At 46.4% G+C, this 22012-nt stretch overlaps 1 protein-coding gene across 7 annotated transcripts in view; it reads right to left on the bottom strand.

The window, feature by feature from the left end:
- PALM2AKAP2 (PALM2 and AKAP2 fusion) overlaps nucleotides 1-22012 on the bottom strand; it is a 331098-nt gene that overhangs the window by 204914 nt on the left and 104172 nt on the right. For all 7 annotated transcript variants that reach the window (XM_038553069.1, XM_038553072.1, XM_038553070.1 and 4 more), the window contains 2 exons: nucleotides 3265-3379; nucleotides 2193-2214 (listed from right to left, as the gene is read on the bottom strand). In XM_038553069.1, coding sequence (XP_038408997.1) covers nucleotides 2193-2214; nucleotides 3265-3379 — 137 coding nt within the window. The remainder of the gene's footprint in view (nucleotides 1-2192; nucleotides 2215-3264; nucleotides 3380-22012) is intronic.

The raw sequence follows: 22012 nt of genomic DNA, 5'->3' as shown, positions 1-22012 counted from the left end.
GAAAGAAAGAAAGGAAAGAAAGAAAGAAAGAAAGAAAGAAAGAAAGAAAGAAAGAAAGAAAGAAAGAAAGAAAGGAAAGAAAGAAAGAAAGAAAGAAAGGAAAGAAAGAAAGAAAGAAAGAAAGAAAGAAAGAAAGAAAGAAAGAAAGAAAGAAAGAAAGAAAGAAAGAAAGAAAGAAAGAAAGAAAGAAACTAACCGGACATTCCAGAGTCCCGCAGCTGGGCCTGCTTCAGTTTTTATTCTCAGACCACAGCGTGAACTAAACAATGACAGCATTCTTGGAAGGATCTTTGCCCAGAATGATGCCCAGAATTAGTTATAACCAGAGATGGCAGGAATCATAATCCAAGGTGACAGGTAAGACCACAGAAATCATTCCCTGGCCATTTCTTAGAATCCCTAAGATGTTTGCATCCATGAGCTTGAGGTCACCTCTGTCAAAAAGCGACGGAGGACAGAGTCATCAGGGCAATTTTCCCTGTAGGCTCTTTTTTGTCATAATCGTTTCTTCCCAATTCTGTGAACTGTCTAGGTGAAGGGATGCAAATCAAGGGAAGTGATGGAGGAAGAAATGAAAGACGTTCAGGTTGAAAACGAAAGACACAGTGGCAAGGGGTTATTATGTGGCTTCAGTGTTGCTTGTTAACAAATCATAGGCTCTGTGGGTCTCCACGCCCTTCCCTAATTGTAGAGAAAACTCTAGGAAAGATCCTGGTTTGAGAAATGGGAGGGAAAAAATAAGTAAAAGCATGAAAAGTGAATGTGCACCCTTCCAGGACGTAGGTGTCTGTGGGTGTCCCATTGCCCTATTCCAGCCTGACACTGCGTTATTGCTGATTACGTACACCACCTCGGGCTTTCCTAGCACTAGGGAAGCCTACTATGCTTCCCATGCTGCCACCCCTTCCTCCCCCAAAGCGGCAGAGCCACCTCCTCAGTCCATGCTCTAACCCCAAAGCATAGAACAAGAGCCCTAATTTGACCAGACCCTAGAGAAGGCTCTAGAATGTCAAAGGTCCTCCCCGTGGAGTCCCTGCTGGCTTGGCCCTGATCTGTCCCTGCTCACATGTGCTGGGAACGTGAAGTTTACTTTACTACCTCCCCAAAGATCACTCAGGGATCAAAAATCCAGATTCCTTGCCTATTATTTACTGGAAACCATCCCCCCTCATCAAATAAAATAATACAGTACTTTTTTGTGTGTTTTTTTTGGGGGATAAGTCAGAATTATCCTTAGTGCAAATATCTTTGCTAAGCCGTGAAAATACATTACCCATCTCTGCATTTTGAAATCTTTTCCCTTATATTTGCAAATGACATTGGGAGAAGGCTGATGCCCACTTTTATTCTGGCTCCTGGTCGTCGTCATAGTTTAGAGGGTGACCTTATAGGAACCAGGTGAGCGTCTGATCCTACTTGTCAAAGTCCTGGCCTTTGAGAGCACGTCTCATTGAGGGCCGTGGTGAAAGTGGGACTGGAGTGGTTTTCATGAATTTGTAGCTTAAGTTAGGGGAGCCAGGTGAGCGATGAGAAGCACATAACCCCAAGTTCCTCCCCACACCCACAGGTAAGGAGAGTGGAGGGCAGGGCCAAGGAAGGGAAGAGAGCAGAAGCAAGACCCGCTCCTGCCAGGATGGGGTCAGGAAGCCAGGGCCCTGCTCCCACCCTTCATGTACTCAAGACCAACTCCGCCATACAGGGAGGGCACGTCTGCCCAGCTTCGTTCCCCGGGAGGGCTGGGGAAATGGCAGTTTTCTGGTTCAGAGTTCTAACACGGGCTTTAGGGACATTTCCTCCACACCAGATGTAGCCTTTTGATGTGTGTTCTGACCTGGAGTCCTAGCCACACATGGGCTCATTCTTGCCAGGGACCTGGTCCTGATCGATCGTTAGCACTCTTTGCTGAGCAGCTTTCAAGAAAGGTCCAAGCAATGAACCTTGAGGACTAGATGGGAAGGGGAGGAGCCAGGCCAACCGTATAAGACTAGAAGCAGTAAGTCGAGAAACCATCCTAGAAGAGAGGCAGACAAGCCTTGGGACGTGCACCTCGCACAGACTCTGGTTCCTTCCCCCTGATGACCTTACACACCAACACATCACATCTCCTGGTGAGTCTGTGTTCGTGAGACCCGCTAAGCTGACCCGGATTAAGATTCCTCTACAGAATGGGGGCAGAGAGCACTTACACTTACCTCCATCCGCATTGGAGAAGCTCTGTGGAAACAAAAGCAGGGCAGAGCGTCACTACACACGTGAGGAGACAAGCCCTCCTCCATCTAACCCATCTCTCTCCCCCAGGGCCAGAATTTGACTGTGGTGGGGAAACCCACTGCTCTCTTTTCTTCTGGGAAATTTGTCTGGGATCCTGCAATTTAAGGGAAAGTTTTATCATTCCCACCTCTACTGAATTTCTCCCAGGAGGGATTTATGTCGATTATCCGGCAAATACCCTTGCTTGTGTTGGGAGAAGTGATATCAGAAAATTCCATCTTAAAATTAATTTTACTAGATTGTTTCTTTGGCCTGCATACCTGGGCCGTTATACAATGGAAGGAAGGGGGGCACCTGGGTGGCTCAGTGGTTGGGCATCTGCCTTCAGCTCAGGTCATGATCTTGGGGTCCTGGGATCGAGTCTCACGTCAAGCTCCCTCTGGGAAGCCTGCTTCTCCCTCTGCCTGTGTCTCTGCCTCCCTCTGTGTGTCTCTCATGAATAAACAAAATCTTTAATAAACATAATATAAAATGGACGGAAGTTCCTGAGATATTCAGAGACTACTGGCTTGATGGGTTCTGTCCTCTGTGCTAAGCGGCACCATCTGTTTTTATCATGTTTACACTCTGTGTATTTGAAATTCATATCCATTTGATAGGGTTTTGCCTCTGGCCTTTTTATAAAGGAAAGGCTTAAAGCCACAAGGAGCAGATCTAATCTGCTTAATATGAATTGGCTTTAGAATTCTGAAGTCCAAGGGGAGATGACTTTTCAGGAATCAGGCATATAAAGGGTTTGGACAAAAGGGAGGGGCATTGATTTAAAGGCTCTCCTCTGTGCTTCCCCGCAGACCAGGTGGTCCCCCACCTGCCTACAGGCCACTCTCGGTGTCAGAGACGACCCTGCTTCTAACACATCGGTACCCCATTTCACAGAGTGGGGTGCTCAGACTTCTCATCAATACTAACTGGCCTTGTCTCCATTGGCATCAATTCGCTAGTGCCTACTCCCCCGTGGATATAGTTTGGAGAAATCGCATTTGTTTTCTTTACCTTCTGAAGGTCCTTAAAGGATTTTTCTGTCTCCTTTAGTTTCTCTAGGATGATTTGCTCTTTGGCAGATATCTGAGACTCTTCACTTTCTAGCGCTTGTATTTCCTGCTCCAGCCTGGAAAACACACAAACAGAGAACAGGGTCCTTTATTGTCCTGCCGTCCCTGGGCCGGAGAGCAGCTCCTTCCTGTGGGGTGACTTCCTGGCAGTCTCCGTCTTACATGATGGGGAGGTGCCAGGCCAGGGTTTCACATCACAGAGCATCCTGAGTTTTCAGCTTTGCCACTAAGCAGACAGTGATCAAAGGAAAATAACCCAGAGCTACTGCCACCAGTTCAGTGCTGCCACTTTGCAACATGCTTTGGTGTCTCCCCTTGAACTCGATTTTCCAAAGGAAAATAGCTTCCTATTCTCTTCGCTATTTCAGAATAGCAGTTCTTCTAAGGGGTGAAGAACTAGCCTTACTCAGAGAAAATATGTTGCCACAGGCTAGTGGCCAATACCCTTGAGAGCCTGATGTCATCTCCCTCAGTGGCCCATCCTCTACCGCCCAAAAGAAGGGAGGAAAGGGGGGGGGGGGGACTGATAGAATTAGAACTTTCTCAGTTTTCACAGTCATCCTATGTCTTCCCTGAAAGGGAAATTTTGGTACTGCCAGGAGACCCTGGGAATATTCCAGAACACTTATAACCTGAGAGAAGTCTCAGTAGCTTATTCTTTCAATGAAATGATAGTATGAACTATTAATTTTTATTGAGCACTAAATCTGTGCCAACAACGGAGCTAAGAATTCACATCGTGTATTTTATTTAACATTCCCAATGACCTTTTGGTAGGGAATCCCCATTTTCTGGATGAGACCAGAAAGGCTTGGCTAAGTTAAGGGGCTAGTTGATTGCTACAAAGCCTTGAACCAAGGACTCAAGCCAGAAGTCTAGGACTCCTGACCATGGTGTGTAACTCTTATCATATGGGTTCTATAGTATCTCGAATATTTCCTGCCTTGCTAAACATTGCATATGCTGGCATTCTAAGGTGGCACTGTCATGCAGCAATGTCCTTAGGGTTATGAAGGGGTGGATATTCCCCTGCCTAAAGAATTATTTGGCCTAGGGGCACTGGGTGGCTCAGTCAGTTAAGCATCTGCCTTCGGCTGAGGTCATGATCTCAGAGTTTGGGGATCAAGCCCAACGTCAGGCTCTCTGCTCAAAGGAGGGCCTGCTTCTCCCTCTCCCTCTGCCTGTCGCTCCCTCTGCTGGTGCTCTCTCTGTGTATCAAATAAATAAATGAAAAATTTTTAAAAAGAACTATTTAGCCTGAATGTATTTGTTTGCTCATTCAATTTTGCTTTTGGTTTCTTTCCCCTCTGTCAAACTGGAAGCTTTGCTGCAGAGTCTGTGCCCATTGTGCCCCCTTTCCATCCTCTAACCTGCTGGTGGGAGCTGGCTAACCAAGTCTATTCAACTAAGACCCAAGATAAAGAGTCCAGTTGAGATCCTCAGAGGGGTAAGGGACACCAAGCTACAGGCATGGGTTTATTTAGAGACGCACTGTGCGCCTCAGAGGTTTCCTTCCTGGACATAAGAAAAATGGCCTCTGGATGGATGAGACTTTGCAGCAATTTGGGTTGTGAAGACAAATTATGGACAATCATCTTCCCTCCAAATGAACACAAATATATTTACTCTATCACTCACAGTAAAAGTGGAAGTCCTTATAATGACTTAGATGGCCCTATGGTAGCTAGCCTCCCAGTACCTACATGGCCTCCACTCTTGACAACAAAAGCTACTCCTCATTTGCTCATTTGTGCTCCATGTTTTCCCCTCCTCTGAGAAACCCATCTCAAAACCCTAACCATTCTTGAAGTCTCAGCTCAGACACCAGCCACCCCATGAGGCTTTCCCAGATCACCACCAGGCAGGAAATAACACTGCCCTCCTCTGAACATTTATTAGCACATTATTTTGGTTTATCAGTGGTCTCATCAAGTCTACTATAGGTTAGAGCAGTGGTTCTCAACTGCAGTGATTTGTCCCCCAGGAGATATTTGGCAATGTCTGCAGATAATCTGGTGGTCTCATAACTCAAGGAGAGTGGAGGTGGTACTACTGGCATCTATTGGGTAGTGGTCAGCGATGCTGCTGAACATCCACAATGCCCAGGACAGCCCCCACCACAAGGAATGATCTGGCCCCAAATATCAATAGTGCTGAAGTCTGCAACCCTAAACCCCATATCATAGCACATATAAATCATTCATTTCCCCTACTAGATGATAAATTCATCATGGGGTGGGAAGGCACAAGTGCTCAATATACGTATGGTGAAAGAATCAAAGAAACTAAACCAAGTTGCAAAAAGATGTGGCTCAGGCGAATGAGACCTTCAGGATTTCTGAGGCCAGGCTGAGTTCTGCAGCAGGCCTGGATGTGAGAGGCTGTGTGCAGGCTGAGATGCAAGCAGAAGCTACAGGAAAGGGAGCCAAGTGACATAGATATGTAAACAGAAAGATATAAAACACCTTTGCTGTTCCATATGTGCAGTAAATGGAACCTACCTACCTCTGTGTAAATTATTCTGGGGGAAATCAAGGAAAGGGATATGAATGTGGAATGGGAACAATACACATGGGGCAGTCCAATGATCCAGAAACTGAACTAGTTCAGTGGTTAGAGGAGCACAGGAGGAGGCTTCCTGGGAAGATTGGGTGAGAGTACTTGCCAGGTGGGTTCTGAGAAGAATGAATCTCAGAGGACAGAGTTGCTCAGCAAACATGGAGGATGTGGGTCTGTTACTCTCAAACATATTCCCTCCTTCCCCTCTTCACCTTCATGCGACCCATTGATGTTGGTCTTGGCCACATGATTTGCTGTGGTCTCATGGTGGGTACTCCCCTGCCCCTGGACTATGGGCTCAGCCATGTCACCTGCTTTAGCCAACAAGATGTTAGCAGACACAACACAGGAGAGGCTTGGAATGTGCTTGCCCAGTTGGGTCTGTTCTTGCGTGCCTTGGCAGCACCAAGAGAAGAGCTTCTCTGTTCAATGGCTATCCCTTCAGCCTTGGCCCCAGAAAAAAACACATGGGGAGTAGACTAGAGCCCAACCCAAAGTCATAAGCCTTGCCCAGTGGGACCTATACATGAAATTAGAGTTGCTTAGCGGAGCCCAGCCTAGATCAGCAAATACCCAGCAGAGTCGTGGAAGTGTGAGCAATAATAAGTGACAATCGTTTCAAACCACTGAGTTTGAGAGTAATCACATAGTTCTATTATGGCAATAGCCAATTCATTCAGCTCAAATATTTATATATCATATGGATATATATTATATACATATGTATTACATGATAAATACATGGGAATATACACATATACCCTAATAAAACATATCTCAATACATATAAATTTGTAATATGTGTGTATGTGTATATCCCAATAATGCCTGAAGCTATAGGATTAGAAAAAGTACAGTCTACCCCTGCCCCCCTTCCCTAATCCTCAGAAAAATCTGGAGGGATACAGGGCCCTCCCTCATGAGGACTAAGATTGAGAAGATAGGAAAACATCAGTGGTAGTTGCCTCTGTGTAATGGATGTTGGGTAATTTTAATTTTGTTCTTCATAATTTTCAGTATTTTCCCGATTTTTAAGAAATTCAAAAAAAAATAAAAATAAAAATAAAAAATAAAAAAATAAAAATAAAAAAAAAAAAAAAGAAATTCACAGGCACCTGGGTGGCACAGTGGTTGAGCATCTACCTTCGGCTCAGGGCGTGATTCCAGGATCCTGAGATCGAGTCCCACATCAGGCTCCCCACAGGGAGCCTGCTTCTGTCTCTGCCTATGTCTGCCTCTCTCGGTGTTTCTCGTGAATAAATAAATAAAATCTTAAAAAATTCATGTATTCTTTGTCTAACCAGAATAAAACCAATAAATGGCTTTTAAAATAATCCCCCCCACCCCAACCTAGTGCTGAGAAAGCAGCATTTCACAGGCTTGGCATGGGAAAGGAGCCAGCTTCTCCTGTGTCCCTAAAGGGTTAAATAGGCACACTCCAACGTCGATTTACATTCAACTCAACCAACATTTATGGGGCTTGTGAGGCTGGACTCAGAGCTAGGCACTGCAGGAGATTCTATGATAAACAAAACCAAGTTAAGAACGGCTGACTGATAAAGGGGGGGGGGGTGGAGGCTGACTCTAAGTAGTTCATGTCTCCCAGTGAGGCAGCCCCAGTGGTTAAGAACTCTCTGTGGACTGATGCCCATTGGCTGGCCAACTATCTCCACAGCCTGCCCCTGGCCCTATGGGTTTCAGGGCTCTCAGCTATATAGTTCAAGCACTAAAGATTTGGGTCATGATACTGTGTAACTGAGACATGGGAGAAAGAGAGAGAGAGAGAGGGCAACAAAACTAAACTTTTTGCAATAACAACAAATGAGTTTCACTCAAAGGGGATGAATGCAGGAAAGTGACAGTTTATGTAAGTCGAGGTAGGTCAGATCGGAGCAGATTTCTCTACAAATGCACACATGGGCTGGGGCCAGGTCTTGAGGGTGCTGAACGGCCCCCAGGCCACTATGGTTCTGTGGAAAACCTAAGTCCTGGGGCTGGGGAGCGTCCCTAGAAATGGGGACTTTTATGGGGTTAATAAGAGTCATCTCGGCCAGGCTGGAGATGTCACTGTTTTGTAGTTTCATGACTGAAATCTAATGCAGTCTTCCCTGGAGGCGCCAAGCAGACATTGCAGAGCTAAAAATAAAGAATGGGCAGGAAGTGTAATTTATACGCAAGGTTAATCGAGGCTCTTTTAGGCTGGGACAGGTGCACACAACAGCCCCTGACCGGCTTGCTCGGTTTCTTCCGAGCAAAAAGCAAACTGTAATAGGCGGTAAGCAGAGGTGACACCCTGCAGCTGTGCTGGCTTAATTTCCTGGCAATATAGTTGCCATCATGGCCAGATGGTCTAGAAAAATCTACCTAACCCCAATGGACCTCCCTCGCAGGAAAATATGAACGACCCATGGCTCTGCAAAGCCTATCGATCACTATCATTTCAAAATCCATTTATGCATTCATCCATCCACCTTTCCGCACACGCCTTCATTCTATCAGGCACTGCGCTGACCCATTGGGGCCAGAGTGCAAAGTCAGCACAGTGTCCACTCCTGAGAGCTCTTGGCCAAGTGACCAAACCAGCCTGGTAAACACATACTTTACAATACAACTCACAAAGCATCTGGACTGTCAGCTCCAGATTTGTATGACTTTAAGCCCCCGCTGAGGTCATAGCTGACCTCTCACAGGTGGTGAGAAAAACCTAACTGAGAAGGTGATATGTGAGCTGGGCCTTGAATGATGCATTCACCAGGTAGAAAAGAGGAGAAAACGAGCCAGGCCAAGGCAGCACAGGCCATGGCCCGGAATATCGCATGTCCTTGCTCTCACCCAGGGGCATGTGGCCTTGTGTGGCCTTTTCGGGTATGGCAAGCTCTACTCTCCAGTGGACACGGCTCAGCACGATGGCCCCAGAGAGGTCCCCAGCATTGCTATCCCTCATCCCTGTGGCTCACTCCCTGCTTGTGTTTTGCTGTGCCTTGTCTGGCCCAGAGATAAACACCTGGCCTGAGGGGCTCTGCAGAGAACCTACCTTCCGTCCTCTGCAGTGGGAGAAAGCAAGGCTCAAACAAACTGCAGAGGCTGCCTGAGAGGGAGCCTGGGCCATTGGTTCTCTAGCTGCTGTTTCCCATGACCCTCTGCTTCACCTTGAACCCTCTTACTTAAGGAGCCAATAAATGTCTCCTTTGTGCAGGCGCCTCTCGGTTGAATCTAACAGACTACAGACTAATACGAACTGGGTCTCCAGGAGTCGGACTGCTTCGAGAGGGCTTTGCCTGTAAACCGAGGCGTGCTTTGTTTTTCTTTCTCCATCACTGGGGTGGTAATAATTAGAATACCAGTAATTCCAATATTGTTTTTGTTATGTATATTTTGCTTATATTCAACAACAATGGTAAGGATTAGGGGTTTTGACTGCTTACCGTGTGCCAGACACTCTTTCCAAGTGTTTTGCAAGCATTACGATACTTAGGCTTCCCGATAGCCTAAGAAATAGGAATTCCTTAATTCCACTTTGCAGATGAAGGAAATGAGGTACAGAAAGGTCACTGACTTGCCCAGGGTCAAAAAAGATAACATGGGGCCAGGATCTGGACCCCGGTGGTCTGGCTGGAGAACTGGCCTTCTTTGCCACTGCTTTCGACTGACTACCTCCCTATGACCACTTCCCTTTTATGCCCTCATTTCCTAAAGAATGCATAATGCAACATAATGTATTTTTCATGCCCACAGAAGGTCAGGGCTAGGAGTGGAAGCTAATCTAATTGCTAGAAACATGAAGCCCCTGAGTTGTACTCTCCTCAACAGTCATCCTACCTCGGTCTGAAATCCTCCATGCACGGAGAGCTCACCACCTCTAAAGGCAGCCCATTCCCTCTTCCAGCAGTGCTGACCTTTGGATCAGATTGGTTAGATTTAGGCGACATCCATTTCCCTGTAGCTTTCTCTGTCTGAGCTCTCTCATTTGGAAGTGTAGACGTCAAGTTCAGCAAACACCATGACTCGTAGGGGCTCCATTCTGAGAAATGGAAGGACCAAGGCAAATGGAACTTGCCACCCAGTGAGGGGGGGGGGGCAGTGATGATTTGAATTGGGGCCCAGGAGTGAGGAGGGTGGTTGTGGGGAGAGTAGACCAGTAAGGTAGGAAGAAGAAGGGGGACTTCTGGGCTTCCCCACGGAGGAACCGAGCACTGAGTCAACTGAGGCAAGAAGAGCAGTAATGATCACAAGTGTATTTCTGAACAAGCTTGAGCTAGTGTGGAGGAGTGAACCTCTACAGTTTTCCTCTCCATTGAGAAACCGGAGCTAGGGTCGCACACACACACCGTGAAAGGCCAAACATGGGTGCTCGGGTGCCATGCGTCTGAGTCTCAGTAAGTTCTCTCAGAATCACAGGAGATGCTGGCAGATGGCCGAGCTGCTGAATTTAGACCTGGTCTCTTCTCTGGAACTGGCTGAGCAGTCAAGTGGGGCTCCTGTCTGGCCAACCCGCCAAAACAAGAACCTCAAGAAGAATGTTTGTGTTCAGAGGGGAGGAGAGCTGCCCACATCTTTGTATACCCAGCACAAAGAAACATGTAATCGAGACTGTGAGTTGTTTACCGGTTTCCATCCTCCTTTCTCGGACAGCAATGTGATCCCTAACGTCCAGCTAGGCACGTGGCCACACAGTATAATGACCACATTCTTCAGCCTCGTTTGTAGCCGTGTACAGCACAGTCTGGCCAAAGAGGTGTAAGCGAAAGCCCTGTAGAACAGATTCTAGAACCTTCTTTACCTCGTTCTTCATCATTTGGCCTGAAGTACACATGTGCGCAGGTGGAGCTCTAACTACCATCTTGAATTCTGAGGATAGGAAAGGGATCAACTGAAAGAAGCCCTGGGTCTCTGAGGAATTCACTGGCCTCCAGACAGCTCTTGACACCTACCTGTGGATTTTTACTGGAGGGAGAAGTAAACATCTTGTTTAAGTCACTGTTTTTGTGGGTCTCTTCACCTGCATCCACAGGTAATCCTACTTATTACACGACACTTAGCACATATGGTTGAATTTGAATGAAATGCTCTTCTAAGTGTGCTGAGGATGTGGGGCCAGAGGCAATCACAGCCCAGAGCCTCATTAATGACTCAGCAGTAATCACAAAGTTTGGAATTCATGATTGCCAACCAACTCTTGTAAATGGGACTTGGCTGAAGCTGTGCTTGACCAACCCCCTACCTCAAATCTCTGCCCCATCCAAAGTCTCAGCAGGAAGTTCCTGCGTTTTTTGCTCAATGCTAATCACCCATGTCTTAGCATCTCTTTGGTGTGCTAGGACTGTGATGTTTGTGTCAGTCTGAGTCCCAGAGCCTTTGGCAGCTGAATTAACAGGAGAAAGAGGCAAGTCAGTGCTGTGTGTGTACACTTGAGACACCCTTCCAGCTGAGCTAGTCGCCTGGACACATAAGACTTAACAGTATGGTGCTGATGTGGCGCCTGGGTGGCTCAGCAGTTGAGTGTCTGCCTTTGGCTCAGGGTGTGATCCTGGGGTCCTGGGATGAGTCCCACATTGGGCTCCCCGCAGGGAGCCTGCTTCTCCCTCTGCCTATGTCTCTGCCTCTCTCTCTGTGTCTCTCATGAATAAATAAATAAAATCTTTAAAAAAACAACAACAACAATATGGCGCTAGTTAATGACAATGCAGTTGCAGTTACATGGTGGGAGCAAAAGACACATCCACATCCAGTTCAGAAGTGAGTGTGGTGAGTTCAGAAGTGAGTGTGGTGAGAGGCTAAGGGGGCCAGCAGCTGTGAATTGTGCCTGCCCTGGATCCCCACCACTTTCCCTTTGGGAACAATATCCAACTCCTCCACAATTCCTCTGGAGTTCCTTGTGGATTTGGTGAAACCACTCACTGATGAGAGGGCCCCACTTCCCTAGCCACAGAATAGAAATATAAGTAAGGTTGCCTGAACTCTTGCCCAGACTGCATCTTGAGAGGAATGACCCCAGAATGGAGACTCATCAAGGGTGAGTCACTCCCACAGCAATTCTGGAGTGGCCCGTTAGTTCCTGCTTCCAGGGTCCTTAGTTCCGCCTGAGGCCTGATCATCTGACCCCTCCTCCATCCTTATAAAATTTAGCCTCTCTCTCTCTCTCTCTCTTCCCTCACCCTCCCCTTCTCTCTCTACCCTGTCCCTCTCAATCCCTCAATCCCTCCCTGTTTCTATATCCTAGGTAGAGCATTGGGAAGAACACTGTTTGTTTTCACACAACTAGAAGCTACAAAATTCCTTTTCCATATTTCAGGAAGACACTGCATTTGTTTCTATGGCACTCCCCAAATATTTTTCATTTGTGACTCAATTTGTAAGGAAACAGCTTCCTCTTACTTAGATGAGCATATCTGGAATCACCCCAGATCGTTTGGTATGTTACTGTGAAAAAAGGTTAACAGCCCTTAAATAAACAAAGGATTTCCACCTCTCCTTAGAACAGAACAGGACCTTCCTTGACTGCAAGGTGTCAGTGGAAACTCAAGCCCATTTCATTTTTTTTTTTCCATGTCATCACTAAGACAGTTTTATGGCAGAGAGGAGAATGGTCCCATATCCTTTCCCTTATCCTTGAAAAAAAAGCTCCTGGTGGCTCTTCATCACCTCCTTCCCGGACCCAAGCTTCTTAGGCTGGAAGTTCACACCCTCTCTGCTTTGCTCGAACCCCTCCCCGGCCTTCTGCCCTCCCCTGTGTTCCAAGAACAGAGAGTACGCTGCCCTGTGAAAAAGCCAAGGATGACTCCCTACTCTCAACCCCATCTAACACACACTAACAGTCAAAACCCAACCCAAATCCTATCTTTTTAGTAATGTTTTCCTTAAGTCACTTCAACCAGATGTGTTCACTCCTCTCCGTAGCGTTTCTAGCCCTGTTAGGTACTCGGTATACACCACCTGATATGAATGTTAAAAGGTTACCCTATCCCACCTGGTTTTGCTACTTCCCTTCTCCAAATATACTAATTTGTATACTCATTGAGAAAACAAATTAATATTAGATTGACCTATTATATCTTTTATAAAAGAAATTATTTATTTATTCATGAGAGACACAGAGAGAGAGAGGCAGAGACACAGGCAGAGGGAGAAGCAGGCTCCCTGCAGGGATCCCGATGCGGGACTCAACCCCAGAACTCCAGGATCACGCCCTGGGCCAAAGGCAGGCGCTAAACCACTGAGCCACCCAGGGATCCCCTGACTAATTATATCTTAATCTAAGTATACAGCTGGGACCTATGAACACTTTTCATTACTGATATTGGTGCAACTAAACCAAATCTAATTGCAAATAAATATGAATGCAACTTTGGGACGCCTGAGTGGTTCAGTGGTGCCCTTGGTTCAGGGCGTGATCCCGGCCGGAGTCCTGGGATCGAGTCCCACATCGGGTTCCCCGAAGTGAGCCTGCTTCTCCCTCAGCCTGTGTCTCTCATGAATAGATACATAAAATCTTTAAAAATATATGTACAAATGCAAATTTCTCCCTCCCTAAGTTTTCCTTCACCCACAGAGGCCAGCCTATCTCTCCTTCTCTTGTGTGTTGATTCCATCTGGAATCATGTGGCTCACACCATCAGAATCTGTGCAAGCAAAAAAAAAAAAAAAACAACAACAAAAAAGAATTTGTGCAAGTTGATTTCTGCTACAGGAAATCATTTCCAACCTTGTGCTGAGCGTTGATTTCTTGGGTGTGATTCTTGTTTGAGCCTGTTTCATCAGACATAAAGAGTTTTGATTACATGACAGTGAGATGAATCTCTTTTCAAAGCAACACACTTCTCAGTGGCATAAACCCTTTCCTGCCCAAGAAATGTCCCTTTTTGTAGGAAGACAAAAAGTCTCATCCAGCCTTCTCACCTCCCGACTCTGACTCAGAGACTCTCCTGCTCAAAGCCAGTGGCTCTACTTGTGCACCTGACCCCGCACATTCCTCTGGGATGGCACTCCATCAATTATCCCCTCCCCCGAGAGCTTCCACCTCTCCCCAGATGCCTCCTTTTCCTCTAGTCCCTAAGCAGAAATAAATTCTCTCACATTAAAAATAGGTGAACTTCTTACAACCCTGCATCCTGTTTGAGTTACTACTGAGTCTCTCTCCCAGACTCCCCCAGCAGCGCTCCCCTCTGGCTGCTTCAACATCCTCATATCCCAGCCACCCTCCAACTTACTTCCCCTTCTGCCCATGTCACTCTGTTGCATCTGGTCTCGTTCAGGTCCCTGACATCCTAAATGCTGAGTCTAATGGATACTCTTCAGGGTGAATCTATTGACTTCTCCATTTTTTAAAACACGGTGGACCACTCCTCTTCCCCTTCAGAGGCCATAGCACCGGATTCCCCATATGGGTTCCTCTTCTACCCTCCTTTATTAAATGTTCATTGGGCTCACTGTCCTCGCTACACATTTTATCCTTGGCTAATCACGTCAAGTCTCACGATTTAATTCCCACGACGTGCTGACATCTACCTCCGCAACACTCTCGAGCCTCTCTCCTAGACCCCAGCCTCTGTATACGGTTGCATGTCCTGTGTCTCCATGTGGATAGTCCACAGCTACCCCAACCCAACATATGCAGGACCAACTCCTCTCTCTCCAAAAAGCTGCTGCTCCCTCTGGCATTCTTTACCTCCATTCCTGGTACCACCACCAGTCCATTCTACTTAAGATAGAAACCTGGATGTTATCCTGGCCTCTGACTTGCCCCTCTCTGCTAACACCACGCATGTATATGAGCCACTAAATCCTGCCACTTTGTTCCACAAATCTCTCATCTCCTCCTCCTCAGCCCTGTGAGAGCAACCTCCTTTCCCCTAAATGCTTACAGCAACCTTCCCATCAATCTCTTTGCATCTACCCTGCCCTATCACCCTCAAATCCAGAATGTGTGTGGACACACCACACTTGCATTCCCCTGCTGGCAGCCCCTCGCAGGCTCCCTGCTATAAGTTCCTTAGCCTACATATTCCCGGCCTCCCATGTATCTCCAGGAACATGACTTTCTAGAAGATCCCTGCACACAGGGTGCTCTTCCTTGCCTCAGTGCCTTTGCTCCTACCACCATCTGCCCGAATGGCACTTGTTCTCCCTCTTTTCCTTCCCCTGGGTAATTACTGCTCATTAAGCATCTGCTTGGGTATCATCTCTTTCTGGAAGCCTTCCCTGATACCTTTCCCATGAAGGTGTCCTTCCTCTTTGCTGCCTTATCCTGTGGACATATTTCTATCACCAATTTTCTCCTATTGTATTTTAATCACTTATTTATAGATTTGAGGTTCCTTTCCCAACTTCCTTTTGCAAACCCCTTGAGGATAATGATCACCTCTTCTTTTTCTTTAAAGATTTATTTTTATTTTTATTTATGATAGACATAGAGAGAGAGAGAGAGAGGCAGAGACACAGGCAGAGGGAGAAGCAGGCTCCATGTCGGGAGCCCGACGTGGGACTCGATTCCGGGACTCCAGGATCACTCCCTGGGCCAAAGGCAGGCGCCAAACCGCTGAGCCACCCAGGGATCCCCGATCACCTCTTCTTTAGCTTTCTGTGAGCATGGCTTCTAGCATCTAGCTCATTTATATCTAGCAAGGAACATGGCTCAGGGAAAGTTCTCAAGAAATGCTGGTTGAGGAAATACACATTTCAGTGGATGTGTAAACTGTTTCTCAACTGGCAGCAGCCTCAAGGCAGACCCTTTGGTGCAATGCCTTCTGCCAAAAATGATTCTCAAAAGAACAAATTCAAATTAATGGCTAGACTTAGTAAAAAGAACTGATTGAGAAGCACCTTGTCTTATTTGCTTTCTCTAGATAAGAAAATGCACTATCGTGTTTTCTAGGCTTTTCACTCACTTCCCCAAATATGTCAAATACATAATTTCATTTCACCCCAGGGGTGCGTTTGTGTGTGTGTGTGTGTGCACATGCGTGTGTGTGCATGTGTGCCCTCATGTGCACGTGTAATGTACTCTTCTTATTTACTCTGGGGCTCACCTATGTAAAACTATAGGTAGAAGACACACAGCTTTGCAGGAATTGGGCCTGAATGATGGAGAGTCTGAGCATCGACTTTGTTTCACCCTGTGATTCTCTTTGGGTTTGCCCTTCGTGCAGGAAGCATCTGGGCTTTCATATCTGATTGTGAAAATTGTTTATGTGGCACATTCCTCCCATCCAGATCCCTGTTTACTCATTGTTTGTGTCTAAATCCAGCGCTCTGTGATAGTTTTCTTGCTGAGTTAGAGTTCGCCATTAGCCCCTGAGTGTGTGTGTGTGTGTGTGTGTGTGTGTGTGTGTGTGTACATGTATGTATCCACATGGCATCAGCCACAGCTTTTATAAATGCCCAGACTGGGGATAATCAACACATTTTTGCCTATTGTCTGTATTGGAGATTACTCTGAGGAGACTGATGGAGCTTTCAAGATCCTTGAGTCAGCATCTTAATGAGTCATTCCTCAGAAACAATTATTTAATGTCCCAACAGTAGTAGTGGTAAAAATAGCTATTTATTGGGTATTTAGCATGAGCTAGGCAATGTGCTAAGTTGTTTATAAGCTTCATTCAATTCTCTGCAATCTGTGTAGTAGCTATTACTATAAATCCACACTTGACTGATGATGTACGGGAGGTTCAGAAACTTGTGGCCCATCATTAGTAAGAGGCAGAGCTGTGACCCCAACTTAGGTCTGCCTGTTACTGGAGCCTTGGATATTAGGCTGCCCTGGGCTGCCTCCTTCCAAGAGCAAATGAAACTGTTCCTAGTCCAAAGGTTTTCATATTTCCCTTTTCGGGTGTAGAATTTTCTTTTCTAGTATCTTGATCAAAGAGATCTGCCTTGGTTGAGGCCTGACTGGACTGGGAGCTGGGAGCCCCTCCTGCTTCTCCTACCCCCTCCTTGCCTCAACTGGGCCTTTCCACAGAACAGAACATGATTTGGAAACTACTGCTCCATGAGAGTAGAAAAGGTATCACCATGCCCTTTCTGTATGACTACGTATGACTGTGTATGTCTATGGCCCCCACAAGTGCCTACAAGAGTGCTTTGTACACAGCCAATGCTCAATCAATGTCTACCACAGGAATGTGATTCTAAAAGGGAGCATTCCTGCCTACAGCCACCTGCAGTCTGAGTTTCCATGAGCTTCCTGACAGACCAGCAAAGAACAGAAAGCACCTCTGGCCTTTGAGCCTTAGAGGAGAGAATGCCATCATCTGGAAGATATAGGTGACAGTTGAATTGTGCCTAAAGTGGCGTCTCAAAAGGAGGTTAGCCCAGGGCACTGTGGCAGGGGCTCAGACACTTGGCAAATCCAAATGGTCTTCCTACAGGGACCTTCCTCTTACTTTTTTTTTTTTTTTTTTTGTAACCATGTTTTCCATGCTTGATATTACCAGGTGACAGCTCCTCCTCGGTGGAGAAATTTGTCATCCCACTGGGATAATTCCAAAGTTATTCTAAGAGTTCCTGCTCAGAACAAATCAAGCCAATCAGGAAGCTCCTCCATATGGGCTGAGCCCAATGATTGTTTCCCACTTGCACACTTCCTGCCATTGTTCTCCAGCATGTTCTCAGACACACAGCCACTGAACCCTGCCCCTTCCTCTCAGGAGCCAAGGGCCACAGTCATGGCTATGGGTTGAGTTGTATGAGACTCTGAGATCAGGCACCTGGCCAGGAGAAAAGGGTCTGAAATCAAAACAGGGGTGGTTGCTGGCTAGAGCAGAAAGCACAGCGTTTGGGTCTCTTTGGCCTTCGAAGGGAGGTATGAAATATTCTGGATCGTTCATTCATTGCTTATCAAGCACGTGTTGTGTTAGATGCAGTGACAGTTGCCTAGTCTCTACATTTAAAAAACTCATCATCTGATGGGGAGGCACATGTATGAACAATTACAAAGCAGTGCTCAGCAGAGCTCAAACTGAAGGCACAAGAGTGTGGAAATGCAAAGAAGAGAGCCTGACTGCTGAGGGACTGGGGAGGGCAGGATTTCAGGGGTTTGGAACATTTCAGTGGGACCTTGAGGGATGAGAAAAAGTCTCAAGGCAGAGAGGTGTTTAGAAGGCATTCCAGGCTAAGGCAATAGCATGGACAAAGGAGCTCGATGTGCCAGGAGAGTTCAAGCAAGTGAGTGAAGACCTCTGTCAGACAGGACGACTCCAAGTGTGCTCATGATGGGAAAAGGGTGACCGAGAGGGTCAGTCCAGGGTGAGATGGCACTTGAATGCTACCTCTGGGGTTGAGATTTGATCCTGAAGGCAATAGGAAGCCACTTAAGCTTCTTGTCTATTTGTCCGTTTTATGGGAGTGCCTTCATCAGCTATGTTCTGGAAAGTTCACTGTGGCAGCTGTATGAGAATGGATGTCGGTGTGTAGAAGAGGTGCAGAATGAAAGCATGAAGGCCAATTAGGAGTTGTCCAGGTAAGAGATGGGGAGATCTACCGTGGGGAGCAAAAAGGGGCTCCGTTTATTGATGTTTATTCCAATGACATCAAGGTCTTTCTAAATCAATCTTTTGGCACTGTCATGACCCCACAGGCTGGGCTGAAACCAAAGAGCACACTAAATTGTGAAGCTACGCCCCAAAGTAGACTGTGGTAATCCAGTGGCTAGAGTCTGCATGAGTTAGTGAGACTCGGGCCTTTACCTTCCGGCCCACCTCTCTCTCAGCCACTTCACTGAGACTGCAAAACTATTAGAGGTATCAGAGGGCTCCTCTTCTTGGAGAGATGGAGGAAATACAGCCAAAGCCAGCCATTTCTGTTCCCTTTGATGGTCTGTGGTTCTGTGTTGTCCAGGAAATGAATTTGAACCCAGAGTCCCCAATTTAAGAAGTTCCAAGGATTGAAATGGTCTCAAAGCCATGAGTTCCTACAAGGGAAACCAGCCTGGTTAGCTGCATCACTGCCCCCACATGGCTGCAGCAGGAAAGGGCTCAGAGTAACATTATCAGATCCTCAGGGGTCTGGGCAAATGATGCTGAGACTTCCCCTCTTCCTTATGGCAGAGAGGCTGAGTCAACACTGAACACTCCTCCTTGAGCATCCTGCGTGGCTTGCAGGTACAAAGTGGTTCTGCGCTACTGGTTTCCCTTGGCACATTGACAGGAGTCCCTCTGGTGCTCTCCCCCCCGTCCCCCCCATCATTTTCCTTTCTTACAATACAGACATTCTGTCCAAAATGCCATCAAGAAGGCTTCTGGGGCCCTCTTACGAAGGGCACAGAAGGTTCTGAGGCAGAAACAGCTACATCTCCCATCTCTGGTTCATGCATGCCCCCTGCTGCCCTAGAAGCTGTGCAGGTAGGGATGGAAGGGTCTCGGTGCATCACGAGCCCACGAGCTCTAAGAAACCTGGTTTAAGGCTGCTGTGTGGGCCAATGTCCCAAGGAGGCCCTACAGAAGTAAACAAAGTCAGGCACCCTACATTTATTATGGGGTTTTGTGAGAAAAACTTGAGGAACTAAAAATAAGATAACAAATATTCTCTCAGATGAACTTCATCCCTGTAGACTCATCAGCCCTCCTTCTGTTTTACAACAGTTAGTGTATTAAGAAGTCGAATGAGGGACGCCTGGGTGGCTCAGCGGTTGAGCATCTGCCTTTGGCTCAGGGCGTAGTCCTGGTCTGGGGATTGAGTCCCCCATCGGGCTCCCTGAGTGGAGCCTGCTTCTCCCTCTGCCTGTGTCTCTGCCCCTCTCTCTCTCTGTGTCTCTCATGAATAAATAAATTTTAAAAATCTTAAAAAAATGAAGTTGAATAAGAGTGATGTCTATTGCTGGGTTTTCCAATCCAGGAGGAAAACAGAATTTTCCTTACACCAAGAGCCTGCCAATGACCCCCTCCAGATATTAAATGATTCATGTATAGGGATCAAAGCCTGGGTCTCGGACAGCATTACTTAAGCCAAATTGGAGAAACTCTTAGATGCAACACGAAAGTGGCTTGCCTCAGGCCCAAAGAAGAAGAAGGCCCTTTACAATTTATCCAGAGGCTTGTAGCTGAAGCCTTCTGTCAGAGAGATGATCTGACTGGCCATTTGAAGTGGAAATTCTTGGATACGGAAACAAAACATTGTGTTCCAAAATAATGATTTAAGAAACCCATCTGCCTCTTGCTGGTGGTTTGGCTCATGCAGAAGTGGCGCTGGCCATGTTCCTATTCCGCTGGGGTCCCACCTCTGCAGTTCTCCTACCATTGTCTCTTATTCCTGAATCCCGAGGCTAAGGGAGGCTAAAGCACAGGGAAACCACATTGTAATGCTCAAGTCTAACAGTTCAAGGAGGACCAAGTTTGTTGTTGAAATAGCACGGGCACCTGGGTGTGGGAGACCTCAAAATAAATACTTTTTGTGGAATGAGTGAAGGACCACCCACCTCCTGGGCGCATACGAGAGTTCTACATCCCCACCAAACCCCAAATACACCCATAACAGCAGCAGAGGTTTGTGTAATACACAAAGTCCTTTCACAGCAATTAGAGATTGTTTTCTATGTTTTCAATAAGAAAATTGAGAGGAAGGGAAAAAAGAGAAATCAGAATCCTGACGTCTTTCATGCCACAACTGGATTTCTGCTAAGTCCCTCCTGATTGTTTTAGACCAGTGGGAGGCAGAAGGACATAGCGCAAATGAGCCAGGACAGGAGGTTGATGGGCCTGGCAATTACTGGTTGAAACACGGAGTAAGCTCCTCACTTTTCATAGTGTCTGTTCCCTTGTCTATCGGATGGTTATAATGATGTGAACAGAAGAGCTATTTCCAAGCTATGAAATAATATAAGCTAATATTTAAAAGATCTCAGAACACTTTCTGCCAGGGAGTAAGTACGCATGGTTTAATGTTTGTTTTTGCTTTCTCTTCCAATGCTTTTTTTTTTTTTTTAAATTGAACTTAAAGACTATTTTGTTATACACTGTATGTATTACTTTAGACGAACCAAAACATACTATTTAATAGAATAGATTCAAATCCAACATCTTAGTCACACAGTTTATGGCCCAGAGCATTTAAAAAAAACACCCATAGATTTTTATGTTAAACCAACTTTCCAGAGAATGTAAGTTCTATCATTTGAATGTTAAAAGGAAAACTAATGAATCGGTTATCAGCTTCAAAGATGATGAAAGTAAAGATTGTGTGTGTGTATGTGTGTGTACACGTTTAGAAAAAAAAAAGAAGAAAAACACCAGAAAATCTACTCCAAGGTCCCTACGTGATAAAGGCTGATGCGTACATGGGGGGCCATCTAGTGGCAGGTAATAGTCACACTCCACAAACTAAGGTTGTATGTTTGGGACTTTAGATAAAGCTCCTAGGAGCAAATTGCTGCCATTCTGTAGATTTGGTACTGTGTGGTTACTTAGGAATAGAAGTCTCAGTCTATCACCCCCTCCCAACAGTGTCCTCCCTTCCACGGAAGGCCAGTCCTTGTGCAAACACAGACCCCAAGGCCCTTGACTCTTCTCGCTTCTGCAAAGCAGCAGTGAAGCCCTGCCTGGCAGGCTCCCTCCCTGAGGCTGTCCTAGCACATTTTCCCAGATCTGTTTGTCCTGGCCCTTCCCTTAGGGAATTACAGTACTTCCCTTTAAGGAGCACCTTTTTACCTGTACATCTGGTAACCCAGTGACCAGGGCCAGGAATGATACTTATCCCATGAGATCAAGCACAAGAAAGGGTTCATGAAGTCTGTGAAGTTCCAAGTACAGAGACTGAGCCTTTGTCAATTCAGGAACCCCAAAGCCCAACAGAAGGACCTGGAAAAGGAGACCCTGGCTCCCTGTGGAATTGAGTGGGGGCCTACTTCCCCAGTTCTTCTCTCATTTGGGCCAGGGTAAGGGTAAGGGGATAGCTGTGTTCCCTTTTGGACAGGGAGTTCCACCCAGAGATAACTGGTTATATGCATCCTGAATTTTCAAGTCCAGCTAGGGCCCAGGGCACAGTGAGTATCTGAGGAGAGACAAACAGACTCTGTGATGAGGTCATGGGGCCTTTACTCTGAGTGCTGTCTGAATAGTGGCTGAGCAGCTGAACGAGTTTATAGGTGCACCCCACCTATACATGAATTAACCTTGGTGGAATCAACGTACATAAAAAAATTA

Source organism: Canis lupus, chromosome 11, assembly GCF_011100685.1.
Source record: "Canis lupus familiaris isolate Mischka breed German Shepherd chromosome 11, alternate assembly UU_Cfam_GSD_1.0, whole genome shotgun sequence".
In the NCBI taxonomy this organism is placed as follows: Eukaryota; Metazoa; Chordata; class Mammalia; order Carnivora; family Canidae; genus Canis; species Canis lupus.
Note: the sequence above shows the minus strand (reverse complement) of the source record. Positions and strands in the feature narration are given on the sequence as shown.